Raw genomic sequence first — 26,959 nt, forward strand, 5'->3', positions numbered from 1 at the left:
TGTGTCGATGCTTAATACCTACCATCCCAGCACAAGACATTGCATGATCCCCATAAATATCTCCATCAAAAACCCTTGAGCAAGCAGAACACGGTGTTGAAATGGAGAACAAATATAATAACACCCAATCGATAGCAAATAAAGAACACTACGGTAAGTCTTACCATTCATAGTTTGACCCAAACCCGATATCGGGACCGTCCGCAACCAGGCCGAAGAGTGATCCCCCTATTGAGACTTCCATAAGGCAACCTGACGCGGAGATAAGGAGAAAGTGGAATCCGCAGATGCAGTGACTTTCGTGAAATATATATCTGCCAATTTTTTCATGAGTCTGGGGGCAGCGATCTCACTAGGGTTACTCAAAAGGTCAGTCTCCACAGTCCTGTTAAAAAGACTTAGAGTACCATAAAAGGCTGGTCCCGGACCAACAATACCAGAATCGCGAAGAAGCGTAGCCTGAAGACCAGAAGACTAGAGACTGACCTTTTTACACAATTATTATTATTATTATTATTATTATTATTATTATTATTATTATTATTATTATTATTACTACTACTACTATTATTATTATTATTATTATTATTAAACAATCATTATTATTTTTTAAACAATTATTATTTTAATCTAAACTATACATTTTTTAATAATAAAAAAAAAGCTTCTCATTTTTACACAAATGATAAAATTAATTTTGCATGCATAATAACAAAATTATTTCATATGCATAATAACAAAATTATTTAAATCGTGCAGCACGAGTCTAATCTAGTTTATTTTTATAAACTTTAGATGCTCTTTTAACTTAGCTGTTGGATATTTGGGGTTTTGCTTAAGTTGTTAATTGCTCCAAAAATCAATGAATAACTTAACAATCAATCGATAACTATATACTAAAAGACACGCCAGCAATGACACGTGTCATTTCCTGGTGTGTTCCGAGTTTTTTTTTTTTTTTGGCTGAATAAAAAAATTCTATTACAGAGACAGATCTTATACAAAAATAATTCCCTAAACTTATATAATATAAAAACTTAAAATAAAAAAGATTTGATATATTTTAACAAATATTTATATAGCCGTAAGAAACACATTCTTAACATAAGCTTTATAATTTTTTACAACATTTTATACCTAACAAAATTTTGGTAATCCTTTATTTTGATCAAAAATTTGTCAACTATATTTTATATTTGTTTATTAAAAAACTATTTATAATGATAGTTCAAGAATGATTATTGAAAATTTCCATTCAAGGCACGGAAACTAACCTAGTAACTTTTGATATTAGAGTTGTGAAAGAATTTAAGGAGCATGATCTCATATTTTGTAGCAACATCCTTAACCTCTTTCCAACCCACTTTTATAGCTTGTTGCAAATGGTTCTGGCCAAAGGTAGAGGAACAACAGTCCACAAAATTTTCTATTAATTTAAAATCAAGCAATACTATAATTATTACAAAACATTGGTGTAATTTGGTTCGGAGATTTTGGTTGTGTATCTTGGGAAAGGAGCGCATAAATACATTCTACTAGTGCAGTGGGGCATTTTCCCTTTAAGAATAGCACGTTGCATGCTACAACCTAGGCATTCTAAACTTATTCTTTTACTATTATTCACTTCTGTCTACTTGATTGTTATTATAAGTAAGAATTTTTGACAATTATCACCTACAATGTTGTTGTTTAGCAATTATTACCTACAGTTTTATTGACATCTAAAGAACAGGAATTTTCTGAATACTATGCTACAAAAGCACGAGAAAAGATAATGACTATAACAGGAATCGACAAAGAAATAAGACCATCATAACTTAAAGTTTACTGGTTTTTGTAATTTAGTTAAGACTTTCTCCATTATCAAATTTCTCTTTTAGTTGCAAAACAGGCATATATTCGCAATTTGTAGCATTTATAGTTTCACACTTTTCAATGGAAAATTTTGGCCACTAATACTCCGCAATTTAATTTGGTTTTAGTTAAAAAGAGAAAAACATAAACAAATCTAATAAGATCCCATGTAAATGTTATAACCATATTCTTTCTTAGGTAAAACACAAAATATATTTATTTAAAAAATGTGTGATTAGTAAAAACATTCATATGGCGCACTTAAAAAAAAAAATAAAAAATAAAAAAATAAAAATAAAAAAAGCAGAATATTCATCCATGTTAAAAATAGACCAGATTAGATAGTACTGAGTTCATGAGGCAGACTAGAACACCAAACTATACCAAACCAAAATTTGAAAAGAAAAAAAAAATCAAATCAGAATATGTTCAATAGTGTGAAGAGAACAAAGCTTAAGTTATGCAAAAACATTTGTATCTTTATTCTTGAAAAAATATTGTAGTAGAAATTTAAATTTTAACCAGAATTAGCAGCCATATACAAGTGCGAAGAATATCATTACAAAAAGACGAGCAAATGGTGCTCCTTGAATGCTTTAACATTTGCTATAGATAATTAAGACAGATTTCAGCCAAAAAAGAGAATTACAATCCTTTACATGTACTGCTTTAGCCATTATTAACTAATCATCACTGTATTTTTTAATATTGAAATACCAAAGTAAATACTTCGTACATCTGAGTCCTGTAAGAAAGTCAAAACATCAACTGAGTCACATCGCCATCGAGCTGTTGTCATCATTCAAATAAACATGACTGACTGGAAACTCTTTGGTATGACATTGTTTCTCCTTGTTCATTGCAGGGAAAGGAAAACCTTTCAGCCAGTAAACACTTCTCAATCCCATCATAACCAGTCTCCAAACATGTAAGAAGAAACCTCGGGTGATGCAGACAGAACAAAATTTGCACAACACTGCAGTTCCAATTAGGAAAAGAGCCGATGACTTAATGAGAGCATTTCAATTGCATTGTATGCTTCATTTTCACTTTGACACCAGCACAACACAAGATATTGAGAAAGAAACCTCAACATACATGGCAAGCCAGTCCACATTTGGCTAAAAGCTTCATCACCAATTCACCATATGACAGTCAAAGTTCATGTGCTCTATCACAAGACATCTGTTGTTTGGGTAGCAACACTCACAAGTCGTTTGGCCCATGGACTCTCATCAGGCACCCATGAAATTGAGGACCCAACAAACGAGCACCATCTTAGATTCAACAGAGCAGCAACAAGGTGCTCGGAATCTCGGAACATCTGTAATATATGTGTGTCAGCATTTTGTTCTTCACTAAGAATGAGATTCTCATACAACCTTCTCATATCCTCGAGAGTCTCATGATCTAGGGAGATCATTCGCAAGCTCAAGACCTGCAACGCCTCTACTGCAGTGCTTAGAAACCCTCGCTCAACATAAGCACTAAATACACAACTACAGGTTGATTGATCTGGTTGGATCTTCTCCCGATGCATTGCCTGAACCACAGTCTCGATAACATCGATCCTTCCCTGCATCATTACATGAAAGCAAAAGTACTCACAAGATGCTCAAAATCATAAGCAAGAAGGGGTTACACACTAGCTGCCTTGCGGCATTTGAGCATTTTCATAAAGAAAGCAATAGGAAAAATATTGGTTAAACTGCTAGCCCTAAAAGAAACAAAGACAAGAGGGGGAAATATAAAGGAAAGCATATTTTAGCATTTGTTCAAACAAGACAGGAAAATATAATACAACTTTCCAATAAGGTAGCAGAGATGCAGCAAATCGTGCTAATACAATAAACATAAAATATAGACATATGGAAGATGCAATGCACCCAGTAAACGAGTGAATCTATCAGCCTTACCTTGGATATTGCTATAATTTTATTATTGGATATAGATAGACAGAAGATTGAAAAGCTCCCAGTAGACTTTGAAACAAAGTCCAGACAACAAATTGCATAGAATAGGATTAGATGATAGGGCCACGTTTGGCTACACTTTACATTGATCCTCAAAATTTGAGGGAACTGCAAATGCAAATATGCAATCACATGATTCATAGCTTGCTTCACTTCACAGCAGAGATAAGGGAACCTTAAAGATTAGATGTATTTAAGGCACCGATCTATATACTAGGGAATCATAATCTGATTTCTGTTGAATACAATCTACATCACCAAGCCAAAACAAAGCGCTAACCAGAGCTATTGACCATTTGCATTTCAACTAGAAAGCCTCTCTAAGCCACTCTTGTTTTGCTTAAAGTCTGTAGGGGTTCCAACTACCCTTACATGTATAACAAAAGATTGAACAATTAAAATAGGATATATGTTTGACAAAACAAAAATAAATACCTACCTTTAAACTTGCTTTTAGAAGAATGGGATTGAAAAGCAATACATCAGGTTTCTTTCCTTCAGATATAGCTTGATCAAGAAGATCCACAGCATCAGTGAAAGCATCATATTCCAACAGAATCTGAAGACGTAAAGAGAATTAAAGCAAACACAAAAGGTTACATCACAGATGTTTGGGCACTCAGGTGCAACGGAATTGAAATATTGAACTACCAATATTGTAGCAAGAACTAACAAACCAGAAAACATGATTACAACTTTAAAGCTTGGGTTGCAATTTATATCATATTTTTGACTTGGTGAAACTATATACTTTTGAAAAGCAAACACCTCTAAAAAGAAAAAGCTCTTAGAGGTAATTATAAGTCAAGTTATCGTAAAACAACAGTACAGCACTTTCCACCGATGAAAATTACTTTAGATACATCACATATCACTATAGCAGTGATATCAATATTAATCGCAGCTGTATATATAAAGGTAACTGGGTTAAAATTATAGATAAAACTAAAGCTCTCAACAGCTTGACAATTCACAATTCCATAATAATCTAGGTATAGCTTTCATACAATCAGTTATGAACATACTTAACTTATTTTTGTTATCCAAAAGGAAAGAAGGGGAGAAAAGATAAGCAACAGATCTATTATCACAATAAGTTCATATCAAAAAATACTACCCCTGTTTTGTTATAGCAACACCTTCTTTTTCACGGACTCCAATGCAAACCTTTGACAAGTGATTTTACAAGATCTTACATAGTAATATATTTATGTCAGTAAATACTGTGAAATAATCTACACATCTAATGAATTTTACAAGATCTCACACAGTAATTTATGGGATATTCGAGATGGTAGCTTCATACTATCACAAATCCCGCTAGGTGGAACTTTTTTTTATTTTTTTTTGTCATTTTCTCAAGTGACCCTGTGGTTATGCAAGTACACATAATGTGCCCTCTTTGCTCATTTAAATGGAAAGCCCATCATTTAACCACAACCCCCTAACCAACCCAACCAACCATCCAAAACCAAAACCAAACCCACCAAAAATCACCACTTAACCCCCAAATAAACCACCCACCCACTAAAAACCTCCACCCCACCCTTAAAACCACCACCCAACCTTTCAAAACCACCATTTAACTCTCCAGATGACCACCTAACCCTTTGAAAACTACCTTCACCTTGAGTCCTTCACTCCTATCTATATATTCATGTTTATTCCTTTTAACACTAAATCAATGAAGATCAAAGGGGGAGGAAGTGGTAGCCAAAGTTGGTATGGTCATCAGATGTAGTCGGTGGGTGAGGTGGTGGGCCAAAGGTGGTGATGTAGGGGTGGTGGCCTGGTAGGCTTGGTTGGGCCAAGCAAGGGGGCCACATGGTTAGGGGGTTGTAGAACGCATTAACTATACGGGTAAGTTAGTATTTTAAATTTAAAGCCTAAATTAGCCATGTATATTACAATTGGCACATCCTAGTTATATTGTAAAAGTAAAGAGCCATGAAAGAAAACAGCAAAAATATAAAATTACAAAACCACCAAATGGAATTTGCAAACATACTAGGCTACTATGTAGAATTTATCTCTAAAGTTTGACCACCAAAAGGCAAGTGTTGCTATAATTATAAGGAAAAAAAAGGTTGAAAGTAATAAAGGAAAGGAAAAAATTGACGGGATTAATCCCAACTTTGCTTCATCCGCTCAAAATAATCCTAACTTTCGATTATTTTTTAATAATCCCAACTCTATACTCTATCCGCCCAAAATAGTCCCAAGTTAACAGGTAAGATTTTTTTCTTTAAGGTTTAATTTACTCGTGTCACCACGTGATTGGTCAAAAATAAATAAAATAAACTACTCCCTCCGTTACGAGTTACTCGCAACAAAGAGGGAGTTTACGGACTCCTAGGCAAAATATTGAAAGCATGATTAATAAAAAATAAGTGCATACACTTAAGTTTTAATCAAACTTTTAAAAAAAATTAATTAAAAAAAAACACCATGAATTCACGAACAGCCTATCACCACCACCACCACCACCTAGCACCACGAAACCACCCAACACCACCATCTAGCACCACGAAACCACCCAACACTACCACCTAATACCACGACACCACCCACCACCAAAACCCCAAAACCTAGATACCACAACCCCGAACTCAAACCCAACTCAAACCCAGAACCCCAAAACCCACAACCCCAAACTCAGAACCCACAACCCTAAAACCCACAACCCCGAACTCAAACCCAGAAACCACAACCTCGAAATCGAACCCAGAACCCCAAAAAAACCAGAACCCACAACCTCGAACTCAAACCTAGAACCCCAAAACCCACAATCGACTAACCAACAAAATGGATGTAAATGACAAATTAATGCCTTCTCTATTGTCAATTTAAGCTTTAATACCATAAAACCTTCAAATCTAAGCTTTAGAAACAACAAGAGGAGAAGAGAAAACGACTTTCGGCGACAAATAGCAACGGGAAACCGGCAGTGGTTGCGGTGGAGATCGGGGGAGATGAACAAAGAGAGAAATCGTAACTAGAGTGGAGTTTGGTGGTAGTAGTGGTGGTGGTGGTTGCCCATGAAGATGATGATGAATTAAGATGGAAGGGAAATTATTTTGGTAAAAATGGTTTAATCAATGTTAAGTTTAAGTTAACAAGGTTAAATCAGTAGTTTAATTAGGATGTTTAAAAAAATAAGTAAGGGTAATGTTGTAAAATCACAATAAAAAACTTACCATTAAAGGAAAGAAAAAATTTTGTTGCGAGTAATAAGTACCGGCCATTTATAATAATTGTTGCGAGTAATTCGTAACGGAGAGAGTATAATTTTTTTTGAAAGAAAAAAAGCTATTATTAATATTAATATTAATAACTAATTAATTAATTAAAAAATTAAAAACCACCATCAACCCCCAGCACCTTCCAAGGACCTCCTCTCCGGCCGGCGCCACCTCATCCCCTTACCGGCACCGGACCCAACTATTAACAGTCAACCCCGTCCCTATCCCTCTACCGGTCGCCAACCCTCTCCCTTCCCCTTAAACCACCATCCGCCATTAAAGAGATGTGTCAACCGCTCGAAGAAAAGAGCAACAACATCTCGACAATCGTATAATCCCTCAATCTCTCTCTTCAAGTCATCTCCACCTTCAATCATCGTCCTTTCACTCCAAGAAATACCCTCTCGACAATCGAGCTAAACTGCCTCCGATCCCAAACGATTCCTGAAATTGGAGGGTGTGGGAATGATGGTTTAAGGGGAAGGGGGAGGGTTAGTCGGGGCAACACCGGCGCCGGGGGAAGGGGAGGGCGTTTGGGCGGCCTGGTGGTTTTGTTTTGATTTTTTGTTTTGATTTTTTTTTTTATAATTTTTTTAGCCAATTATAGAATGACACGTGGCTGGTAACTAACTTGTAATTGTAAGTTGGATTACTGGTTGGGACTAATTTGGGCGGATAGAGTATAAAGTTGGGATTATTAAAAAATAATCAAAAATTGGGATTATTTTGAGCGGACGGAGCAAAGTAAGGATTATTTTTGGCAATTTTTCCTTAAGGAAATGCCCAAAGGCAGGGTGGCAGACAAAAGCCTATGCCTCAAAGTACAAAATGCAACACCATTCACGAATTAATCCTAGCGTTACAATTGAAGGCAAATGAGCTCAGACTTCACATGAAAATGTATGAATTTGATTGTGTGAGGAATATGGCCCACCTCATACTCTCACTCTTTGCTTTACCTCTAGCTTAGATTCACAATGGTTAGAGATGTAGAGTGAGCGGGTCAATCCACATACTATGCCAGCGTAAACAAATAAAAACTAATAATCACTATGCTTTGAGAGAAATTCTAATGAACCAATACCTTTATAAGTGCAGTATATGTTAACGTCTGGGGAGAAAAGCCATCACGAACCATCATCGAAACCAAAGCACATGCAGACTTGAAACAGCGAATATTTGAGCAGCAATCAATCATAATATTGTAAGTAGCGGCATCAAGCTTGATCCCACACAGTTTCATTTTTCTGAAAATTTCAATTGCCTTGTGATTCTGCACAAGAAGCAAAACATTAAAGCAGTCATCAATGGAGAAATAGATTCCTCACTGATAGAGAAGATTGTAGGAAGAGCACACCTCTTTAGCCTCAACAAGTGAATGCAGTACTGTATTATAAATATCTATTCCAAGATAATTATTGACCGAAAACAGGCTTTCTGCTCGATGCAAGTACTTTAGCAGCTCCTGCACCATCCCTTCTGAGCCAAAGGCTTTTAACTTCAGAACAGAGAAACCCAGGGGTGAATTGAAGTGAAAACATTATATATTTGGATAATACAATACATAAAAGCATGATACATTTCAGAATAACAAGGCTTCCAACTTCATAAAAGATGAAGCCAGAGGAGAAAACCTAATACATTACATTCAGATGATAGATTGCACAGAGCATGATGTGTTCCAGGAGAACAAAGCGCCCAATTGTTTCACATCTATAATCAATGCATAAAACCTACTTGAAACTTTACAAAATTCAACATATAATAAATAAATTAAAACTACAGATGCTATTACAGAAATTATTATGACAGATGAACCTTAATGAAGCTAACAATTTTCTGCCTTATCAGTTTTGATACAGCAACTTCAGAGTAGCTAATAATTCAAACCAATTCTTTAGTCCTTTTGTTGCTACTTGCTAGAGAGAGCAGTGAAATAAATCAATGGGAAAAATGCACAAGGCTGTCACATATCTATGTATACCAAACAAGAATAATGAAGACGCTAAACCAAAGTCTATATATATTCTAATTGCAATGCAGGAAAATCAATCAGTGAAATACAAAGTGTATTAATAACTTTTTTGTCCACCAACAACACATGAATTAGCTATCTTAGAAGATAAGAAACCACGGTCAATGCTTGTTAACAAAATTGCAAGAATATGCAGAGAGCATCATCACAATCAGAAGCTCACTAATCAATGATCATAATAAATTTTAACACAAATGAAGAAAGAAAGTGTATTTCAACATACTTGGTAACACAAATGATAATATATTAAAATGCATAAAGCCTCAAGTATTACATTCGAAGAAAAGTTAAAACCATATCACAATTAAAAATAAAAATAAAAGTTTTTTTTTTTACCAAATTCTTCATCGAACACTGACTGTGCTGAATTCCATTTTGGAGCATATCCATTTCTATGATGTTGATCCTTTTAGCAACATCTGCATGCGATAACAAATTACCTTCTTCATATGGGGCATTGACATTCCCAAATAAAGAAAATAACAGCTCATATGTTCTGATATCTGGCTTAATTTTCACTTTTCTCATCTTAGCCAACATTTTGATAGCACGTTCAGGTTGATCCTACAGATATCAGTGGTGTCAAAATTACATAATAGAGAGGCAATTCTTCAGCAATAGCAAAGTATCAAGATGATGATAGGAAACCAGCCTCAGCTTTATCAAATTATATGAATACTTTATGCCAAGATTTCAGTCCAACAACCCTCTTTGAAAGTGAATCTCATGGAGTCATGGTACTTCCAAGCATGTTTTTATCCTGAAGTTGTTCCCTCGAGAAAACGTGGCATACAGGAAATGAATGCTTGAACAGTTTGATACTACAGTGTCTTTTCACAAGTATCCTAGCATTGTCGGAAAAATGTCACTTACTTTGCATTGTTAACTTGTTATGGGCTAAGGTGGTAAGGGCATTCAACAGTTACTCCATTGGGAAAATTATATGAAATTTGGATACTTAGTAATATTGGTTTTTCTGTTTGATTAGCTTGTTTTCTTTCTCTGTACTTCAATCCATAATATATTTTTCTTATATAATAACTGATCCCTTAGTTCATGCTTTAAGTCGAGCACAAGAAATATACCATCACCCTTCAAATTCACCCCAACACCAGCATGAACTCCAAAAAGGACAGGTACAACAAGAGTGACAGACAGACAAGACTACTATTACATCACCCTAAAAAGAATTAAGCTCTAATCGCCAGTTTAATTTATGGGCTTCCAAAGACATTTTTTCCATAAAGGGACTAGATGTAAATTTCAAGAATCTGACACTTAAGAAGAAAAACAACAAGGAATCCTGAAATCTAGACTACCTAAGACTTATTCAAGCCTAGAGTACAAATTCGTTGGTTTGTAAAATTATCAGCTACAAATAAGAATCTAAAGACAGCCATAACCACACCCCCTCTACATAGTGTACTCCATTCTTCAAAATAATAAATTTTGATAAATCCAATTTTGGAGTGAAAGCAAAATCTTATAAGCACTTTTTTTTATCTTTTTGACAAGAAAATTTTCATTAGAACTGCACAGAACAAAGTTTAAAAGGAGAATAAGGTGTCCTCATGAAGTAAACTATAAAAATATTATATAGCTATTATTAAAACAAGTCATTGCTGACATCATTAATGGACATGTGTCAACTTCTTGTGAAATATCTATTTATAACATCATCCTTATTAATTTTTTTCCCTCTGAAGTTCTAAGGCTAAATAAACAATTCTCTTCTAAAAATGAATGAAATTATAACCCCACATTTTTCGAACAAAGATTAATGATTTTATACTTCTTCCTTGCACAAATATTGCAACAATTACCATTTAGGAAGTTTCATTAATATTGCAACATTTCTCTATTTGCACATATTTTCACTTTTACTCTCCTCATCACATGGACCCCTATTTTTATTCCTCTCAATCTTTCTCCTCTTCTTAAAATCCAATGCCCCCCCACCCATGTTGTAATATTAGGGGAACATAGGAAGTATAAAATAAATAAATATATTTTAAATCGTGCAAGGCGTGGGATTAACCTAGTACTTAACTACAAATCAGCCTAACATCTGGCCATCTTCCCTATATAAAACTTTGGAAAAGCTCAAACTGCTTAAGCCCATAACGAAGCTAAACCAGCAAGAATATTCTCTTAGACACCAAGTTCCCAAGATGTAAACCACACATAGTCCTAAAACCCAAGTATACAACCTTGTCACCTCAAGATAATCTATTTTAACCTCAGGTCTCTAATAACCTCTTAAGACTTTTGGCTACACCCAGTGGAATTATGATGGGTATAAAAGAAGAAAACTGGACAAAAAAGATTGAATAAAACTAACAAAGCATCAAAAGACATATGCGCCCTCTTCCATCATCGAGAAGAGAAACACTTTCCAAAATAAAGAGCTCAATTTTACTATATTGTTTTGGATCTACAATTAATCCTGCATATCCCTAGGGTTGGTAGAATTGGTAAATTCTTATACTTCCAAATAAAGGCCTTCAAGATTACAAAGAATATTAACTTTAAATGGAAACAAAAAAAAAATCTTGTTCTTGATTTAGTAATTTAAGTACAAATGTACAAACTAGCTTAATAGCATACCAGCTAAATTATCAAGTGTAAATCCATGCCTCGCAACAGTAATAAGGATCTTAAACTTCCAATTAGTTTCCATTATAGTAAAAAGCATATCCCCTCAGAATCACACTTTGATCATAGTTTTAGATAATTTGATTGACATTATGATAAAATAAGATGTAAGTGGGGTAGTTGAGTATTAAAAAAGAATAAGAAAAAATATTGGAGTTAATAGTTTATAAAAAAAGAAGAGGTGTGAGATGGAAATAAATTAAAAGGATTTTTCGTCAAAAACTACCTAAGAGAACCCAAATTTTGTGAGAAGCTACCTATTTAAAACAAATGTTGTAAAAAATTACCTAATAAAAGGTAAGGTGTTGTAAAATACTACCTTTGGCTAGATTTCCACCATTGACCTAGTTTTCCAGCGTTGACCCACCTCAAAACACCCCAAAACCACTTCGAGGATTGGTTTTCTAGGTGGTAAGCTATTTTCAAGGTGGTAAAGATGTGTGAGTAAAAGACAAAGGATAAAGGTTTGAGAAAATTTTAACAAAGGAAATGAATAAAGTTCATAAAACACGAATTAGGTAAAATAATTAAAGTAAATACTAAGATAAAACAAACAAAAGTATGTAATTCGTATATAATTATGACACATTGTTGAAGTTAATGTTCTTCCACACCGCCCTATCAAACACCATATTTCATCAATCTCCAAAGCACTCATACCACTCTCAATCACGCTCTTCCCTATTAGTTCTTCCTCTACCCCTCGTGATCCAAAGACTTCGTAACTCTTCAAGCCTCCTTACCACTTTACCAAGCCTCACTTTGTCTCCTCATATGGCAAAACCACCTTAAGCGATTCTCCCTCATCTTGTACTCAATCGATGTAACCTCTACATTCTTCCTAAATATTTCATTCCTCAAACGATCCTTTCTTTTATGGCCACACGTCCATCACAACATATGCATCTCCGCCACATTCATCTTATGCACGTGGCAATGCTTTACAGCCCAACATATTGTACCATATAACAGAGCTATAATAAAGAAAAATCTACTTACCATCCTATCACATGCTCCAAGAAAAGCATTGTACGGAATAGCATTAGGACTTGCTGCAATCTGATAGAGTAAGTCTTCAGCCAAATCCAAGTGCAAAGCTCTGCTACAGAGTATTGAAAGGGTCGAAAGAGTGGAATCATATGGCTTCAAATTTTTACCTCGCATCACTTTCATCTGCAAATGTTGTCACACAGGCAGCAGAATCAGTGCTCTTGATTAAATTTAATATCAAGAGCAAGCAGCAAACCAGATAAGTATGAGATTTACAACTTACTAGTTCCAAAGTATCGCTGATGCCTCTCCTTGGAATCGCTTTGGCCAAACCATCATAAGTATGGGATGAAGGTTCCATCCCAAGATTTTGCATCTAAAGATATTTGGACACTAAATTCAGTATTCTGTATTGAACAATATATATAATGACTTGAAACAACAAAAGAAATGGAAGTCAGAAGAGAAATGCAATATATAAAGCAAGTCAAAAACAGCAAAAACAAATGATGACTTGTAAGTATGGCAATAGAGCAGTAAACAAAGGACACATTGCAACATCATATTACACTCTATCACAAACAATTTGTTCAAACTTCAAAGGAAACACTATTGACACCAAAAGCATTAGCAGATCAAGGAACACCATGAACACTTGAAAATGTATAACCAACTTAGGCTGAAATCCTAGGCCAGAAGATAGGATAAGTGATTATCTTAAATAGGCAAGTAACGATAATTCATTGGTTAATGGAAGCATGGAAATGTGATAATTACCTCACAGAGGATAGAAATCATACAATTTCATGGGTACTTCATATCAACCAATACACTTTTCTTGGAACATAGCAGTCACATTCATGGCAATAGGTATGTAAGCATATGGGCTGATCTGTAATGTTTTTCTAGGCTTACTGAACCAATATCTTAAAGTCATAAAAGATTATCAGTGATACAGACTCGTGACAAGCCAGACATCACCAGCATGACCAAGTCATGCCATGTCAACAAATTATAATATCACCACACTGCAATAAAATAGCTCAAGTGGCAGGAAATAGCAAAGGACACAAACACAGCCACAATTTAAAACCCAAGAAAGCCTACTTAAGGAAATAGAAAGAATAAAATCATTAGTTTTTTGAAATAGGGCATATTAGTTATCAATACTTCCTTGTACACATAAAAAGGAGTAGGCAACAAAACCCAAAGATCTTGTCCTTTTTGAACAATTATTGCTTCAAATTTCAGATGTAATCATTCCTTCACATACAGAGTCCGCCAAATGGGAACACTTTTGTCTATAGTTGTACACTAGTATACAAGAGCGTTTTTGCAAAGGCATGCAAAATGCTGCTTAAATTAGGGTTATTATATGGTATAGCATGAACTGCTTTAAAGAATTAAATATTCCTACTCTTCAGTCTGCTACACCTATGGGTAGTGCACCATGGGTTTATACTACTAGTACTAGATGCCTAAGTCGTGTTCAACGCTAGTGAACTACAAAGTACAAACTCGGTATGGGGAACACCGGTAGAAATAGACCCTGCCTAAAAGGTGGTGAGGGTATCTGAGTCAGCATAGCCAATAGCCAGGAAGCACGACCAAATACAGCATTGTGTGTGTGTGTTGGGGGGGGGGGTGAGAAAAATAGCGTGACCCATTCTTTCCATCCATGCTCGACAAATTGCAAAAGAAACCAGCTTTCACACTTCAGCAGTCCAAGCCATCTTCATCCTCCTTTCTAAATTCCCAAGCCACAAACAAATCTTGCACTTACTAGGTTTAACTAACTCACCCCAAACAAAGCTAGTGTTAAAGAGAAAGAGATGGCTGACAAAAACCATCTCATCTTCACACACGCACACCCTAAAATAAATTGTAAGGTTAAACTTACTCCTTTAAAGCACATCCCCGTACAAAAACTAAACCACTCCAGACATTTGCTTTTGGAGAGAAGCATTAGACAGTGAATTAACAAAAATTAGAGTTCATGTATAGTTCTACAGAAGCAATCAAAATATTCATTGTGTTTTATAGAAGAATCCATTGATGCACTACATTTACAGCTATTATGTAAATGTCTTAAAAGCCATTTATCCTTAGAAGCAGCAGACTTGTTATCAATCCTTAGTCCTTACAAATTCTTCTTCCCAAGAAATGATTTCTCTGAGGCTGTTTGGCTCAGAGCTAAAGGTCTAATAGCAGAGATCAAGTAACTAAATTCTAACCTTGTATTTCAGAGAAAGAGTGAGAGTATTAGGAATATCTGAGCTGGGAGCAGAAAAGTTCTGCAATTTGAATAAGTAAATCCCTTCATTTTTTCAGTTCTAGCACTAACTGTAACTCTTATTTCTAGGAAAGTTTGAAAAAAGTGAGTGCAAAGGTAGATGAAGTAAGAGCCACGGAAAAAAATAAATATAAAAACTAAGAAGGTGAATAAAGGGCAAAATACAAGTTTCTCAACCTGAGAAACATACCATGTTTCTTTTCACCTGAGAAGGTGAATAAAGGGCAAAATACGTATTTGTGTCTTTTCAGCAAAACAAAAAACCCCATACTCACTACTCTCTCTCCTCCAACAATGGAGTTGATTCAACAAAGGAGTTTGGAGATCGAAGAATTCTTTCACAATGGACGCAAAGCTCACAAACAATAACAAACACCTAACATTTAGGGTTAACCATGCCCTTAATTTATTTATTTTTTTTCTAAGGGTTTTCGTTAAATTCGATGGCGAAGCCGCAGGAGATGGTGCCCATGTCGAGGTTAGGATTTGTTGTGGTGTCGGTGGTTTTGGGCATGATGCTGGTGGTGATGGACATGGTGTTTGTTATGGCGTTGCAATTCATCCGCCATTGATAATGGGAAAGCAAGGTTGGAGAAGAGAAGGAAGGTTGAAGGAGGAGGGAGAGAATGAGTCAGCCACAATAAAAAAAAAAAAAGAATAAAATATTTATAAAGTTGCTAGTATTTACCATTTTGCCATGTTGAGAAACATTTCTCAATGTTGAGAAAATGGGGCAAGCCCGTCAAGTAAGAGCCATGGAATTAAAAAACAATGCAAATGCTATGAGATAAAGAAAAAATGGATAATAATATACTCCCTCCGTCCCCAAATGATAGTCCCTAATGGCCTATTTTTAGTCCCAAATTATTAGTCTCATTTGCTTTTTTTAAGTACCACTAATATCAATTTTTTGATCAAAATTCCCTCCAATTACAACAATATTTGTGCAAATTTAACTTTCCCGTGTAAATGTTGTTTTTCATGTACTTTTATTACTTTCTCTCTCTACAATTTTACGTACCCAGTGTAAATTTATCTTTACAATGTAATTTTACTACTTTTATTTAAGTTTCTTAATTCCCGTGATTTTTGCCCATAAGGGACTATCATTTGGGGACAGAGGGAGCATCTATAACGGAAAGTGAGTATAGCCAAAAAAGATGGAGTACGAATAATTCCCATTGCTTGTGCAGTACATAACCCCTCCCCAGCTTTTCTGCAATCTACATGTCACTAAGTAAGAAATCTTCCATGTGTTGGCGAACAGAAAGGTCTACAGCAAAAGAATGCCGGATAGCAGATATCCCAGAAATTTTAATCACAACTTGATCGAGTGAAGATCTGAATGTGGAGCAGATTTTTTCCCATTATATCTACTAAAATACTCGTGAAGTTTAGGTATCAAGGCAACATATTCTCTACAAAAATATTTCTAACTCTAAACTTCTAAAGACAATTATACAAGAAAGAAAATTAGAAGAAGCATGACTACAGTGTGACACTTCCCTAAACATCATAAGTATGTTCAGATTGACCAAAAAAGTACAAGAATGTGAAATGGTACAAAATTATTACCTGCACAATCAATTGCTGAGCTAACTTAGGCTTTTGGCAATGACCACATGCATGTATAACATCATTGAAAGACCACCTCAGGATCTTCTTTATGGGTTCCTTTTTCAGATCCTTGAGCCCTTTTATCACAGCTGACCGGTTTATGTTATCTTCAGCATGTAAAGGACTACACCGCAAAGCTTCAATTGAGTCCATAATCATTTCTTCACCATTAGAAGAGGCAGAATTGGCAAGTTGGTCCTTATGCAGGTTGGAGCACTCCACAATACCAGAAGGGATAGGAATGTCCAGCTCTGGGCAATAAATCTTTCCCTCCACAGATACACGCAAAAAGATGTATTCTTTAGACACCAAAACAACCATATGTTGCAATGTTCTATATGCAGATTCTACATCCTTCAGACGTGCAAAAGACCATATAAACTTCCTCAAAGACAAAATGTTCACTTTATAATGTTTGCAGTGCTCTTTCCAAATTTCATGCACAACAGACAAATTTTTCTGCCAAACTGCAAGCTAAAAGCAGTCAGTTAGAACAAACAACCATTCTATAGACTGCAAAAGGCAATAAAGTCATCCTAAAACCTCAGAGATAGCACTTAGTAGAACTAGTAAATTGCCCAGAAAACTAGAGCATAAACTGAACAAACCAAAGGCTAACACATATATATTGAACAACATCATAGAATGACTAATATGAACAATATTAGAAATGATATTATTACATGAACCATACAATTTAGGCAAAGGCATCATGTTGTCTCCCCACCTTCACAATTACTGCATGTTGGCTCATAAATCATAATCTATAGGTCAACAACTTCTTTCCTCCCACCCTACAGGAGACTAAAGGTGTCACTTACTCATCCACACTTACTAGTAGGAACATTATCACTTAGCTTGGTGTGGTCAGTGATCATCGAATAATATATGCCTCTAAAAGACAAATTATTTGGTTCATAATTCCCATGAGCTATCATCTCAACCAATCTAGTCCTCGTCTATCCTATAAAGTAATGACTTATAAGGAGCGTCGTATTGTTGCATTCCTGCTATATTGTTAAGCATAAAATGCCCCATAAGACTCAAACCCAGCTTCCAACAGAGGTAAATAGACAGTACTTACAAATATAAGGAGGCATAATCCTATCACAATATGTTGGATTCAGTAAGAGAGGGTACAGACCCAGAAGTAAGCTAGAAAGCATCATCAACATTACATTATGGTTAGTCTTGTCCAACATGACAATTTTTATCTTGCTAGCATTTGCTTGTCCTTTGATATTTCTTTTGTTGGGAGGAAGGGTAATGGTGTTGCCCACATACTTGCTAATGTTAGTAGATCTTTTGATGGTTTAAGAGTGTGGATCGAAGAGGTCCCCCCTTGTGTTGTAGCTGCGGTGGCTTTGATGCCCCCTAATCTTTCTTAATAAAATTCTGGCTCTCTTCTCTCGTCAAAAAAGTCTTGTCCCCCACAAGATTTTCTTCACTAAAAAACTGTTATAATGGGTTACAATACTATAATAAATTTACTTTTAAAAAGAGAAATAAAATGTTTTAATTACTTAAAATTCTACTCTAATAAATCTGTATAAGGGAGCCATATTCTACTTTAACTTAAAATCAGAACAAGACTATGATGAAAAACATGTAAATCTCACATACACCCACCTTCCCCAACACTTGGTATATGTATTTTTCATATTTCTTTCTCCTTTGAACAGCACATTCTGGACAATACCTCCTGACTCAATAACAGAACTTGACCTAATCCAAGAAATTTTCTCTTCCACACAAAACAGCTACAACACTAGAAGCGCATAGCATGCACCTCATTATATTTTAGGCCTAACTTGAAAATGTTCTTTTAATAAAGGGGGCTGTCTAAGAAGCATATGAGAATTTTGAAAAACCTTTATTGATATAATTGAATGCACTTAATTTGTTGCACATTTAATTATTTGTATGACAGAACTAAGTCTCCCACAAAGTTTAACATTGGATTTACTATGATAAATGCATCGGTTCACCTCAGCAAATCAATCATCAACCCCTAAGCTGCAATGCAAATATATATATATATATATATATATACACACAAAATATCTCAGGGATCTAATGAAGACATTATATGTATTGGAAAAGGGAAAGGAAAGAAAAATTAGACAAAAATCTAGTTTAAGGTCATTAATTTCGTCTACAGTTTATTGCAGTGTTGATTCCAATGAAAGCTTGGTTTCACAGACATTGGCAATTAGCTAATGAGTCAGGTTACGAATTATAATTTTTGTAACATTACTTCATGTTTTGGCTTCAATTCTAAGTTCCATATAAGGTGCTAATGGGCTACTTTTTAATCTTTACACCATCTAATGAGTTGAAGTGAAAAGAACTTGCTCCTATTCTTTGCTCTGCTAATTTCTACAGTTAGCAAATAGGTAGTGTTATATATAACACCCATATTAATGATAACTTGTAGAACCCCTCATACAATCCCAACCTGTGTAAATAAACACTTGAAACTAAACTGATCCCCGTCTACTCATATTTAGTTGTTTGATTAGAATTGTTGACTTAATATCGAATTACTCTATTAAATCACTATCTAATGCAACATCAAGTTGGTTTAGGATTTCCGACCTTTTAGAGTATTTATGGTTCATTGTATTAGTACAAGTATAGCAGTGTCTTGACTTTTTTGGTGTTGAGTGTTGAAATATCTATAAGTTTAATCAAAAAGGTTGGCGACATATTCATGTTCAAAAACTCGTTGGTATTCAAACACTTTACTTGAAATGGTTGAAATGATTGTGTTGACTTCTATTAGCTCTACAGCTTAAATGGGTGACACAACTCTCAATACTTAAAAAATTATTTAGTCTGGTTCTTGTCATGTTACCATATACAATTGGCTTTTGCTAATTCTAAATACGTAGTAATTTTCCATTTTCCTCAGCTCATCTTTTTTTTCTAGCACACTTCATTTTCTCCTTCAAATATCCTACAATAGCACTGCAATTTAATCGACAAAAGATAAAATAAATAAACTACTAAATAAAATCAGTATATTTTGGGTAGAAAAAAACTTCTAAACTTTAACAATTAATCTTGTGAAAATGATTATTTATTTTAGGAAATTTTGCAAAAAAACCACCTTTTAAATCTTATTTTTTGCATATAACCACCTTTTAAATAAATGTTGCAAAAGACCACCAATTTTAAAATTTTTGTTGCAAATTACCACCATTTCAATGTAAAACAATTGATAAATTTGGCTTAAAAAGTGGTATTCTGCAACAAAAAATTTTAAATTGGTGGTCTTTTGCAACATTTTTTTTAAAAGGTGGTTATATGCAAAAAAAACAAGATTTAAAAGGTGGTTTTTTGCAAAATTTCCTTTATTTTATTGCACAATTAATTTATATACCTCGAGAAGTGCTGAATATGTAACTTCATTCTTCCCCAGGCATTGGCTCTCCATCAAATCCAAGCACTGATTAAAAAGCACCACATCTTGCATTTTTGTACAAGCTGACAAAAAAGTATTGCACAGAGGGAGAATAAAACTTATACGATCATTTTCTCCTATAAATTTCACCAGATGAAATGCCTGGAAAAAATATATAGATAAAAAAAATAATAAGATTTAACTGAACATCAGCAATACAAAATTTTAACATCAGCAATTAATAATTAATGGGTATTGCAAAGTACAAAAACACACAGCTGGAAAAGGTACATTGTTACCAACAGCCTGAAGCTGTGCACTGCCACATGATTCAAGCAATTCATGAGCTAAGATAAACAAGCAAGTTTGGAATGTTAGTTTGCAATACATCTCCAAAGCACCTCCTTTGTCCAAGCCAAGAGAGATGCATCCCTTCCGTCCAAGCTAAGGTGTTCAGCCTAGTACAGGCATGGGTGGTTGGCTAGAAGAACCACCAGTGATGAACAACGAAGAAATCAAGGCCACGAAGAAGGGAACTAAGGAAGCGAAGTCCATCAAGGTCAAAATACTACTACCTCCGTTAATGGATATGTGCAACTTTGGGGAGAGGAATAGACTCCAATGCAAAACTTCTTAATGGTGTTTATCAAAAAGTAAGGGTATGTCATTAATAGTTAATCAATCCAAATCTTAAGAAAAAAAAAATGAAAGAACCATCCAGCGTCCTAGCCATCGAAACCCACCAACGGAACCACCACCTCCACGAACACACACCAAAACCCAGAAAGACGGTCTCCAAAACCCACCGACAGAACCACTAGAACCCACCCACCAAACCCAGATCCACGACCACCCACCAAAACCCACGCACCAAAAACAACCACCCACCGAAAACGAACACCTACGAAAACCACCCACCGAGAACGACCACCAACCGAAAGCGACCACCCACCGAAATCCACCCACCAAAAACGACCAACCCACCAGAAACTAAACCCCCGACTCGAACCCAGAACTTCGACCCACCTCAATTCGAACCCAAAACCACCTAAGAAATCGCCACACCCACCGAATACCCATCCAACCCTCTAACAACATCCTACGTCGTCTTCTTCTTCGTCATACCAGATCTGGAATGAGTTTGAAGGAGGAGAGAGAAAGGTAATGGGGAAGATGAAGAAGGTGAAAAATTAGTGTATGAATGAGGAGAAATTGGATGATTTTGAACTAGTTTGGTTGATATAAATGAGTTATTGGGGGAGATAAATTAAATTTGAAAGTAGTTAGATTAATTAGGTTAGATTAGTAATTAATTAATTATTTTTTAAGAATGTAATTGATGTTATAAAGTTTTAAGTAAGGTAATTTTGTAATTTTTTCACTAAAGATGGAAACATTTGGAAATGTTGCACACAATATTTAGCGTCCATTTTTGGTTAAAGTTGTGGATAACCATTAACGAAGGTAGTATTATAGCAATGATAAGGGAAACTATATTCTCCTGTCGTTAGAGTACATGGCTAGATGTGGGAATAAGGTTCGTTGAAAATATTGAAACTTCCTCATTCCCTTGGACTACAAGCGCTATTAAGTGTGTCGAGTCAGGTAAAGACAATAAGGCCTTATTGACTCAAAAGTTTGATGAATCGTGTTAGAATCTTTGGAGTTCCAACACATGTAGGAGAAGCCCTAAGGATTTGGGAGTTACGCCCAACACTTACAGATTGCTAACAGAACGATGTAAGCAAAGAGAAGACAAGGGGCCCCATGAGGCCATGATCATCTTTACTATCCTCACGAGACTAAGTTGCACAGTGAAAAATTGCTATGGTTTTATGGTATGTTCGGGTGATAAGATACAAGGATACTCAGAGTTTACAAGATACCCTGGCAGCCCCACAAGGTTGTCTCAACCTCAGTAAAATTGTTTACAGGGTCAGTTGGTCAGTCCTCATGAAAAGCTTCTAACATTCAGTTGCAAGCTTGCAAAGAAGAGTTCAAACCCCTTATACACTTTGTTTTTTCATGGATAGTGGAGACAATTACTATCTTATATCCATACTGCTTCCGATGCAATTCTTCCTTTCTAGATTATGCTAGTCTTAGATGTCAAATAGAGTTTTATAGGGTGCAGAAAATTTGTTTGGTTTAGTCCTGCTTTAAGGATGAATAAGTTTTGGCACTTAAATAATTGTTATTACTTTAATTTGAACAAAAAAATATAGATAATGCCGATAAAATGTATGTAACAAATTAAGTGCATACAGGTTGACAAAAACTCCATACCTCTTCCAAGTAACCACCATTACATAGAGCACGAACAATAAGAATATAGTGTTTCCAGTTCAAAGCAATATCATGTCCTTCAAGGACCCTCCAAATTTCCATAACAAACTGCAACAGGTAATAGATGCATTAATAAAGAGTAATACACTTTGAGAACTCATCTTAAATTTTAAACTCGTGAATAAAACTTGAACATATGAGTGAAGGCTTACAGCATATGATTAAAGATTTTAAAAAAGTGATTCAAAATTTAGAACATAATCAAAATTTAGACCATCTGCATAAGTAATAATTTAGAACACCATTTAAAATTAAAACATGGGAGTAAAAATTTAGAAAATCTGATTTTAAAATTACAACACATGAGTAAAATTGCCTGGTGCACCTCTTAGAAAAAGAAGCATTATAAAAGATCCACGTGCTTCGGGTGCGCCTCAAAGAAAGAGCCTCACCTACTCACCTAGAACATAAAATGCGCCCTATCTTACTTGCCTAGCCCCTAGACATGACTTAGACGCGCTTTTTTTATACAGTGTTGAGGACAATGCATTCACAACATAAAAATGTCTCAAGGATAGCTACACTCACCAATGGATCTGGTAATCTTGCACAGTATTCAAGAATGTAAACAATATCTTCAGCATTAATTGCATGGATTGCAGCACCAGCATCCGAAAGCATATAAGAAGCTTGGCTTCTGTGACCTAATTGAAGAGCACTGACTACTCGAACACCTAAGGAATTGGTGATTGTATCTCCCATGCAGCCATAAGTGAAGAGATCTGCAAACAAAAGCACAATTGAAAGTTTGATCCACAATAATGACAAGAGAAAAGAACAAGAAATAAAAGCATTATAGCAATGACTAACTTCTAAGCAATCTAAAGTTCTAAATAATCTAACATGAACAGCTTAAATTCAATCTGCAACAAATCATAAGCACATACATATGAACAATTAAACAACTAAATTTTTAGTTGCATTATGGTATACAATTTTCCTTCAAATGACTCTATTAGTAGCAAAAGTAGTTCACTATTGAAATGATACAGCACAAGCCAAGCTTCTAACTGTATGCCAAATAGGATTATTATAATACTATCCTGAAAAGTAAAGTGATAAAAAGTAATAACATGAATCTTCATGAATCTGTAGCTTGCAATGAGCATGCAGTCAACAATTGTTTACTACAGTTCTATTTTCTAGAAATTCGTTGTTAAACTTACTCTCAGAGAGGTAATGATTATCCATCAAACTCGCAGAAGCTATAACAATGAACACACCAAAAACAATTGCAACATTGTGCTTGGAGACCAGAAAATAGAATATAGATACCAGATAACTGAAAATGTAAAAACATGCGAGGTGTAAAACTGTAGTGAAGCAGGAAAGCTCTGGACATTTCCAACGTTTACAGTTACATTTATTTATGAGAATGACAATAATAAAATAAATTTGACGATATCTTGAGTAGACAAGACCCCTCACAAACCCTTCATGTTCTTGTTTAAATACAACACGGCGATATATATATATATATATATATATATATATATATATATATATATATATATATATATATATATCAAAATCAGAAGAAAAAAAATAGATCAGCCACGAAATTCTCCCTTGCCTTTTGTGCCAGCGATAGTTTGGAATGAATACACCATAAGATGTCCATTAGTCTTTCCCTGCATCAGCATAAAAAGTCAATCATGATCCATGAACCATTATATCTTAGTTCCTCCATTTCTTTATATATGGAGCACTTTGACAACTTAGTCTAATAATCGCCGCAATCAAATAAAACCTATCTAGGTAACACAGCCGCTTACACCTAAACAAGTATGTCTAAGAGACCAGAAAATGTATACCCTTTTTGGCAATAATGGTCCAGAAAACAATTCAGCAATGGACCGCCGAGGGCACTTTAATCTGTACAGCAAGAACATTAAAACCATACAATAAGAACAATTTGGAAGACAACCATTGAAAAGGCGGCACATAAACAAAAAGAATGGTAAAGAAGCTCTCACATCGTCCGATACATTCCAGAACTTCAGACAGCATAGCCTAACATACAGTAAGATTTAGTTGAGCAGTTTTTGTAGCAAATGAGCATTGAAAGCCAAATCTCTCCACATTCGCCGCTCACGAATCGAACAAAGTTCCTGCTTGACACAACCATTTGACCTTTCTCATCAATAAAACCACCATATAATTACAATTTTCACAATAATTGACCTTTGGTATTTCAAACATTTATCAAACATATTCCAGAACTTTAGCAGAGCCAGGGCAGGAGGAGCGGCTGCCCTGGGGCTAGGAAGATAAGGTCTAATTTTATAGTTAAATCCTAACATTAAAGGATTGTGCAATACATTAGCAATCAAATTTGACTCAATTATCAAATAAAGCTCATAATTTTTAGGGATATGTGATTCAATTATCAAATTTCTAGCAACGCATACAATCGCTGGTTATATGATAATCTTTCATAATCTTAGATTGTGAAATTGATATGATAATTACTAAAAGAACAACTTACCTCGAACAAATAATTTGTAATGGAGAACGTCAAGTGCGATGTTCAAGTGCGATTTTGAATGCGCTTCAATGGAGAACTGAGCAAGAGAGCAAGAGCAATTCACTGGGCAGAGCTATGTTCAAGTTCATCCGTGTTTTCTGTTTTGATTTTTATTGACAGAGCTCAACTTAATGGGTTGGAGCCCCATTAATAAATAACCTGCCCAGTTATATTTGGGTCAGATCCGTCTTATAAGTAAATGGGTCGATTCTCTATACAATCGTTTAATTATGGGTCTAGGACGGGTTGGGCTTTATAATGAATTTAAATTTAAAACACCAATTTTGCTTTTATCCGCTTAAGTATTGGCGCCTATATGATTTAGAAACAAATCTATCTATCTATCTATAAATAAACTAAAACAACAACCGCTGACATCATTATTATTTTTCAAATTGTACACATGTCAAGTTATGGTTAAAAATTTTCCCGCTTAAATTAGTTAATGACATCATATTTTTATATTTATATTTATTTTTTACCTTAAATTATTACAATAATTTTTTTTAAAACAATTACTATATTATATTATATTCCATATATTATATTATGATGAATTTATGAGATATTATTTGGCTTCAAAATATAATTACTCCCACTTAAAGAGTACTTCGTATTGCATAATTTACTTAAATTTATACTCTTATTCAAAATTAGTTAGATCTAAATAGCATTGTAATTAATGGTTATGTTTTTATAATATATCTAATACAAGGGACATATGTAAAATAAATATTTATTTCAAATAAATTTTTTTATGTCTTGCATCGCACGAGACTTATCTAGTAGGATAACAAAATGTACCACAACACCATAATAGGTGACACGTGGTAGGTAATTTAACAAAAAATAATCAACCCTATAGGATGCCAAAAAGCATCACTACATACATAATAGTACACAAAAAATACAATTGAAACAACTTATACTTTAATGGTACATTAATACATTATACATGCATAATAGTACACAAAATGTAGAAATATATCAAATGAAAAAAATAATAAAAAACCCCATGATGTCCTCCTATATGCAAGCTTAACAAATAGGTATTATGCGCTTAGATGCACTCCTTTTATCCTTCTATTTTCTCAAATATTATTTTCTCACGCCAAATTTTGTACTCCCTTCGTTTTCAAATGATAGCCCTATATGAAACAATCACGTAAAATGATGGAAAAATTGCGGAAAATAATACAACCTTTGGCCGGTTCTTTTTTAATAACACAACCTTTCGATTAATTATTAATATTACAACCTTTGGGGTGTTGAATTTTAACAGGCAAAACAACTTGTAACCTGTTGGACAGGTTATCTATGACACATGTCATCATGTAATTAGTTTAAAATTTTAAAAAAATTAAATTTTAATTAAAATTGTTTAATTAACTTTTAATTTTTTTTATAAAATAATTTTAATTAAATCTTTCAAAAAAAAATTAATTAAAAAAAATTTCACCCACCACCACCTCTCCCCTGTTTTCTTCACTCCCCTGCCATCACCACCCAACCAACAACAGTAGTACCGAACCACCCCCGCATCTCCCTCACAACCCCACGTCCCTACTCCCTCACTGCCACCACCGCCACCAGACCCACCACAATCGGCACCACCTCCAAGCACCATTAATCATCATCCCATGAATCGCCTCGCCAACCACCACAACAACTCCCATCATCTTCGCCACGCCAACAACAACAAGCAGAGTAGCCACCACGACTGCTGCCTCCAATCGCCACCAATCACCACCAACACTTACTAACCTGAAACCACCTATCCCTTGCATCATAGCAGCTCCACCACCGCACAAACTTGCATCTACCAGCCACCAAATCTTCTCCCTCACTCATCCAACATCGACCACGTTAATTGCAACTAGCCAACAACAATTCTCAACTATCGCTGCTAAAACACCATTGCAGCCGCATAAAAGAACCTCAATTAAGCCCCAATTTGATTGGAACTATTCGCGGGCACGCATCCATACATCGCGGCCTTGATTTGATGCTCGATGATTTCT

General features: G+C 35.0%; 1 protein-coding gene across 1 annotated transcript; it reads right to left on the reverse strand.

Annotated features, from left to right (window-relative positions):
- Positions 1-2,363: 2,363 nt before the first annotated feature.
- LOC110699041 (pentatricopeptide repeat-containing protein At1g76280-like) lies at positions 2,364-25,045 on the reverse strand. Its single transcript, XM_021876531.1, has 15 exons — positions 24,900-25,045; positions 24,388-24,522; positions 24,226-24,286; positions 23,985-24,042; positions 22,940-23,133; positions 22,352-22,459; positions 20,045-20,227; positions 16,618-17,133; positions 13,033-13,125; positions 12,759-12,932; positions 9,441-9,668; positions 8,427-8,567; positions 8,154-8,342; positions 4,267-4,386; positions 2,364-3,430 (listed from the first exon to the last, which is right to left on the reverse strand). The coding sequence occupies exons 2-15, from the start codon at positions 24,399-24,401 to the stop codon at positions 3,029-3,031; spliced, it is 2,481 nt and encodes an 826-aa protein (XP_021732223.1). The 5' UTR covers positions 24,402-24,522; positions 24,900-25,045; the 3' UTR covers positions 2,364-3,028.
- Positions 25,046-26,959: the final 1,914 nt, after the last annotated feature.

Source organism: Chenopodium quinoa, unplaced genomic scaffold, assembly GCF_001683475.1.
Source record: "Chenopodium quinoa cultivar QQ74 unplaced genomic scaffold, ASM168347v1, whole genome shotgun sequence".
Classification (NCBI taxonomy): Eukaryota; Viridiplantae; Streptophyta; class Magnoliopsida; order Caryophyllales; family Amaranthaceae; genus Chenopodium; species Chenopodium quinoa.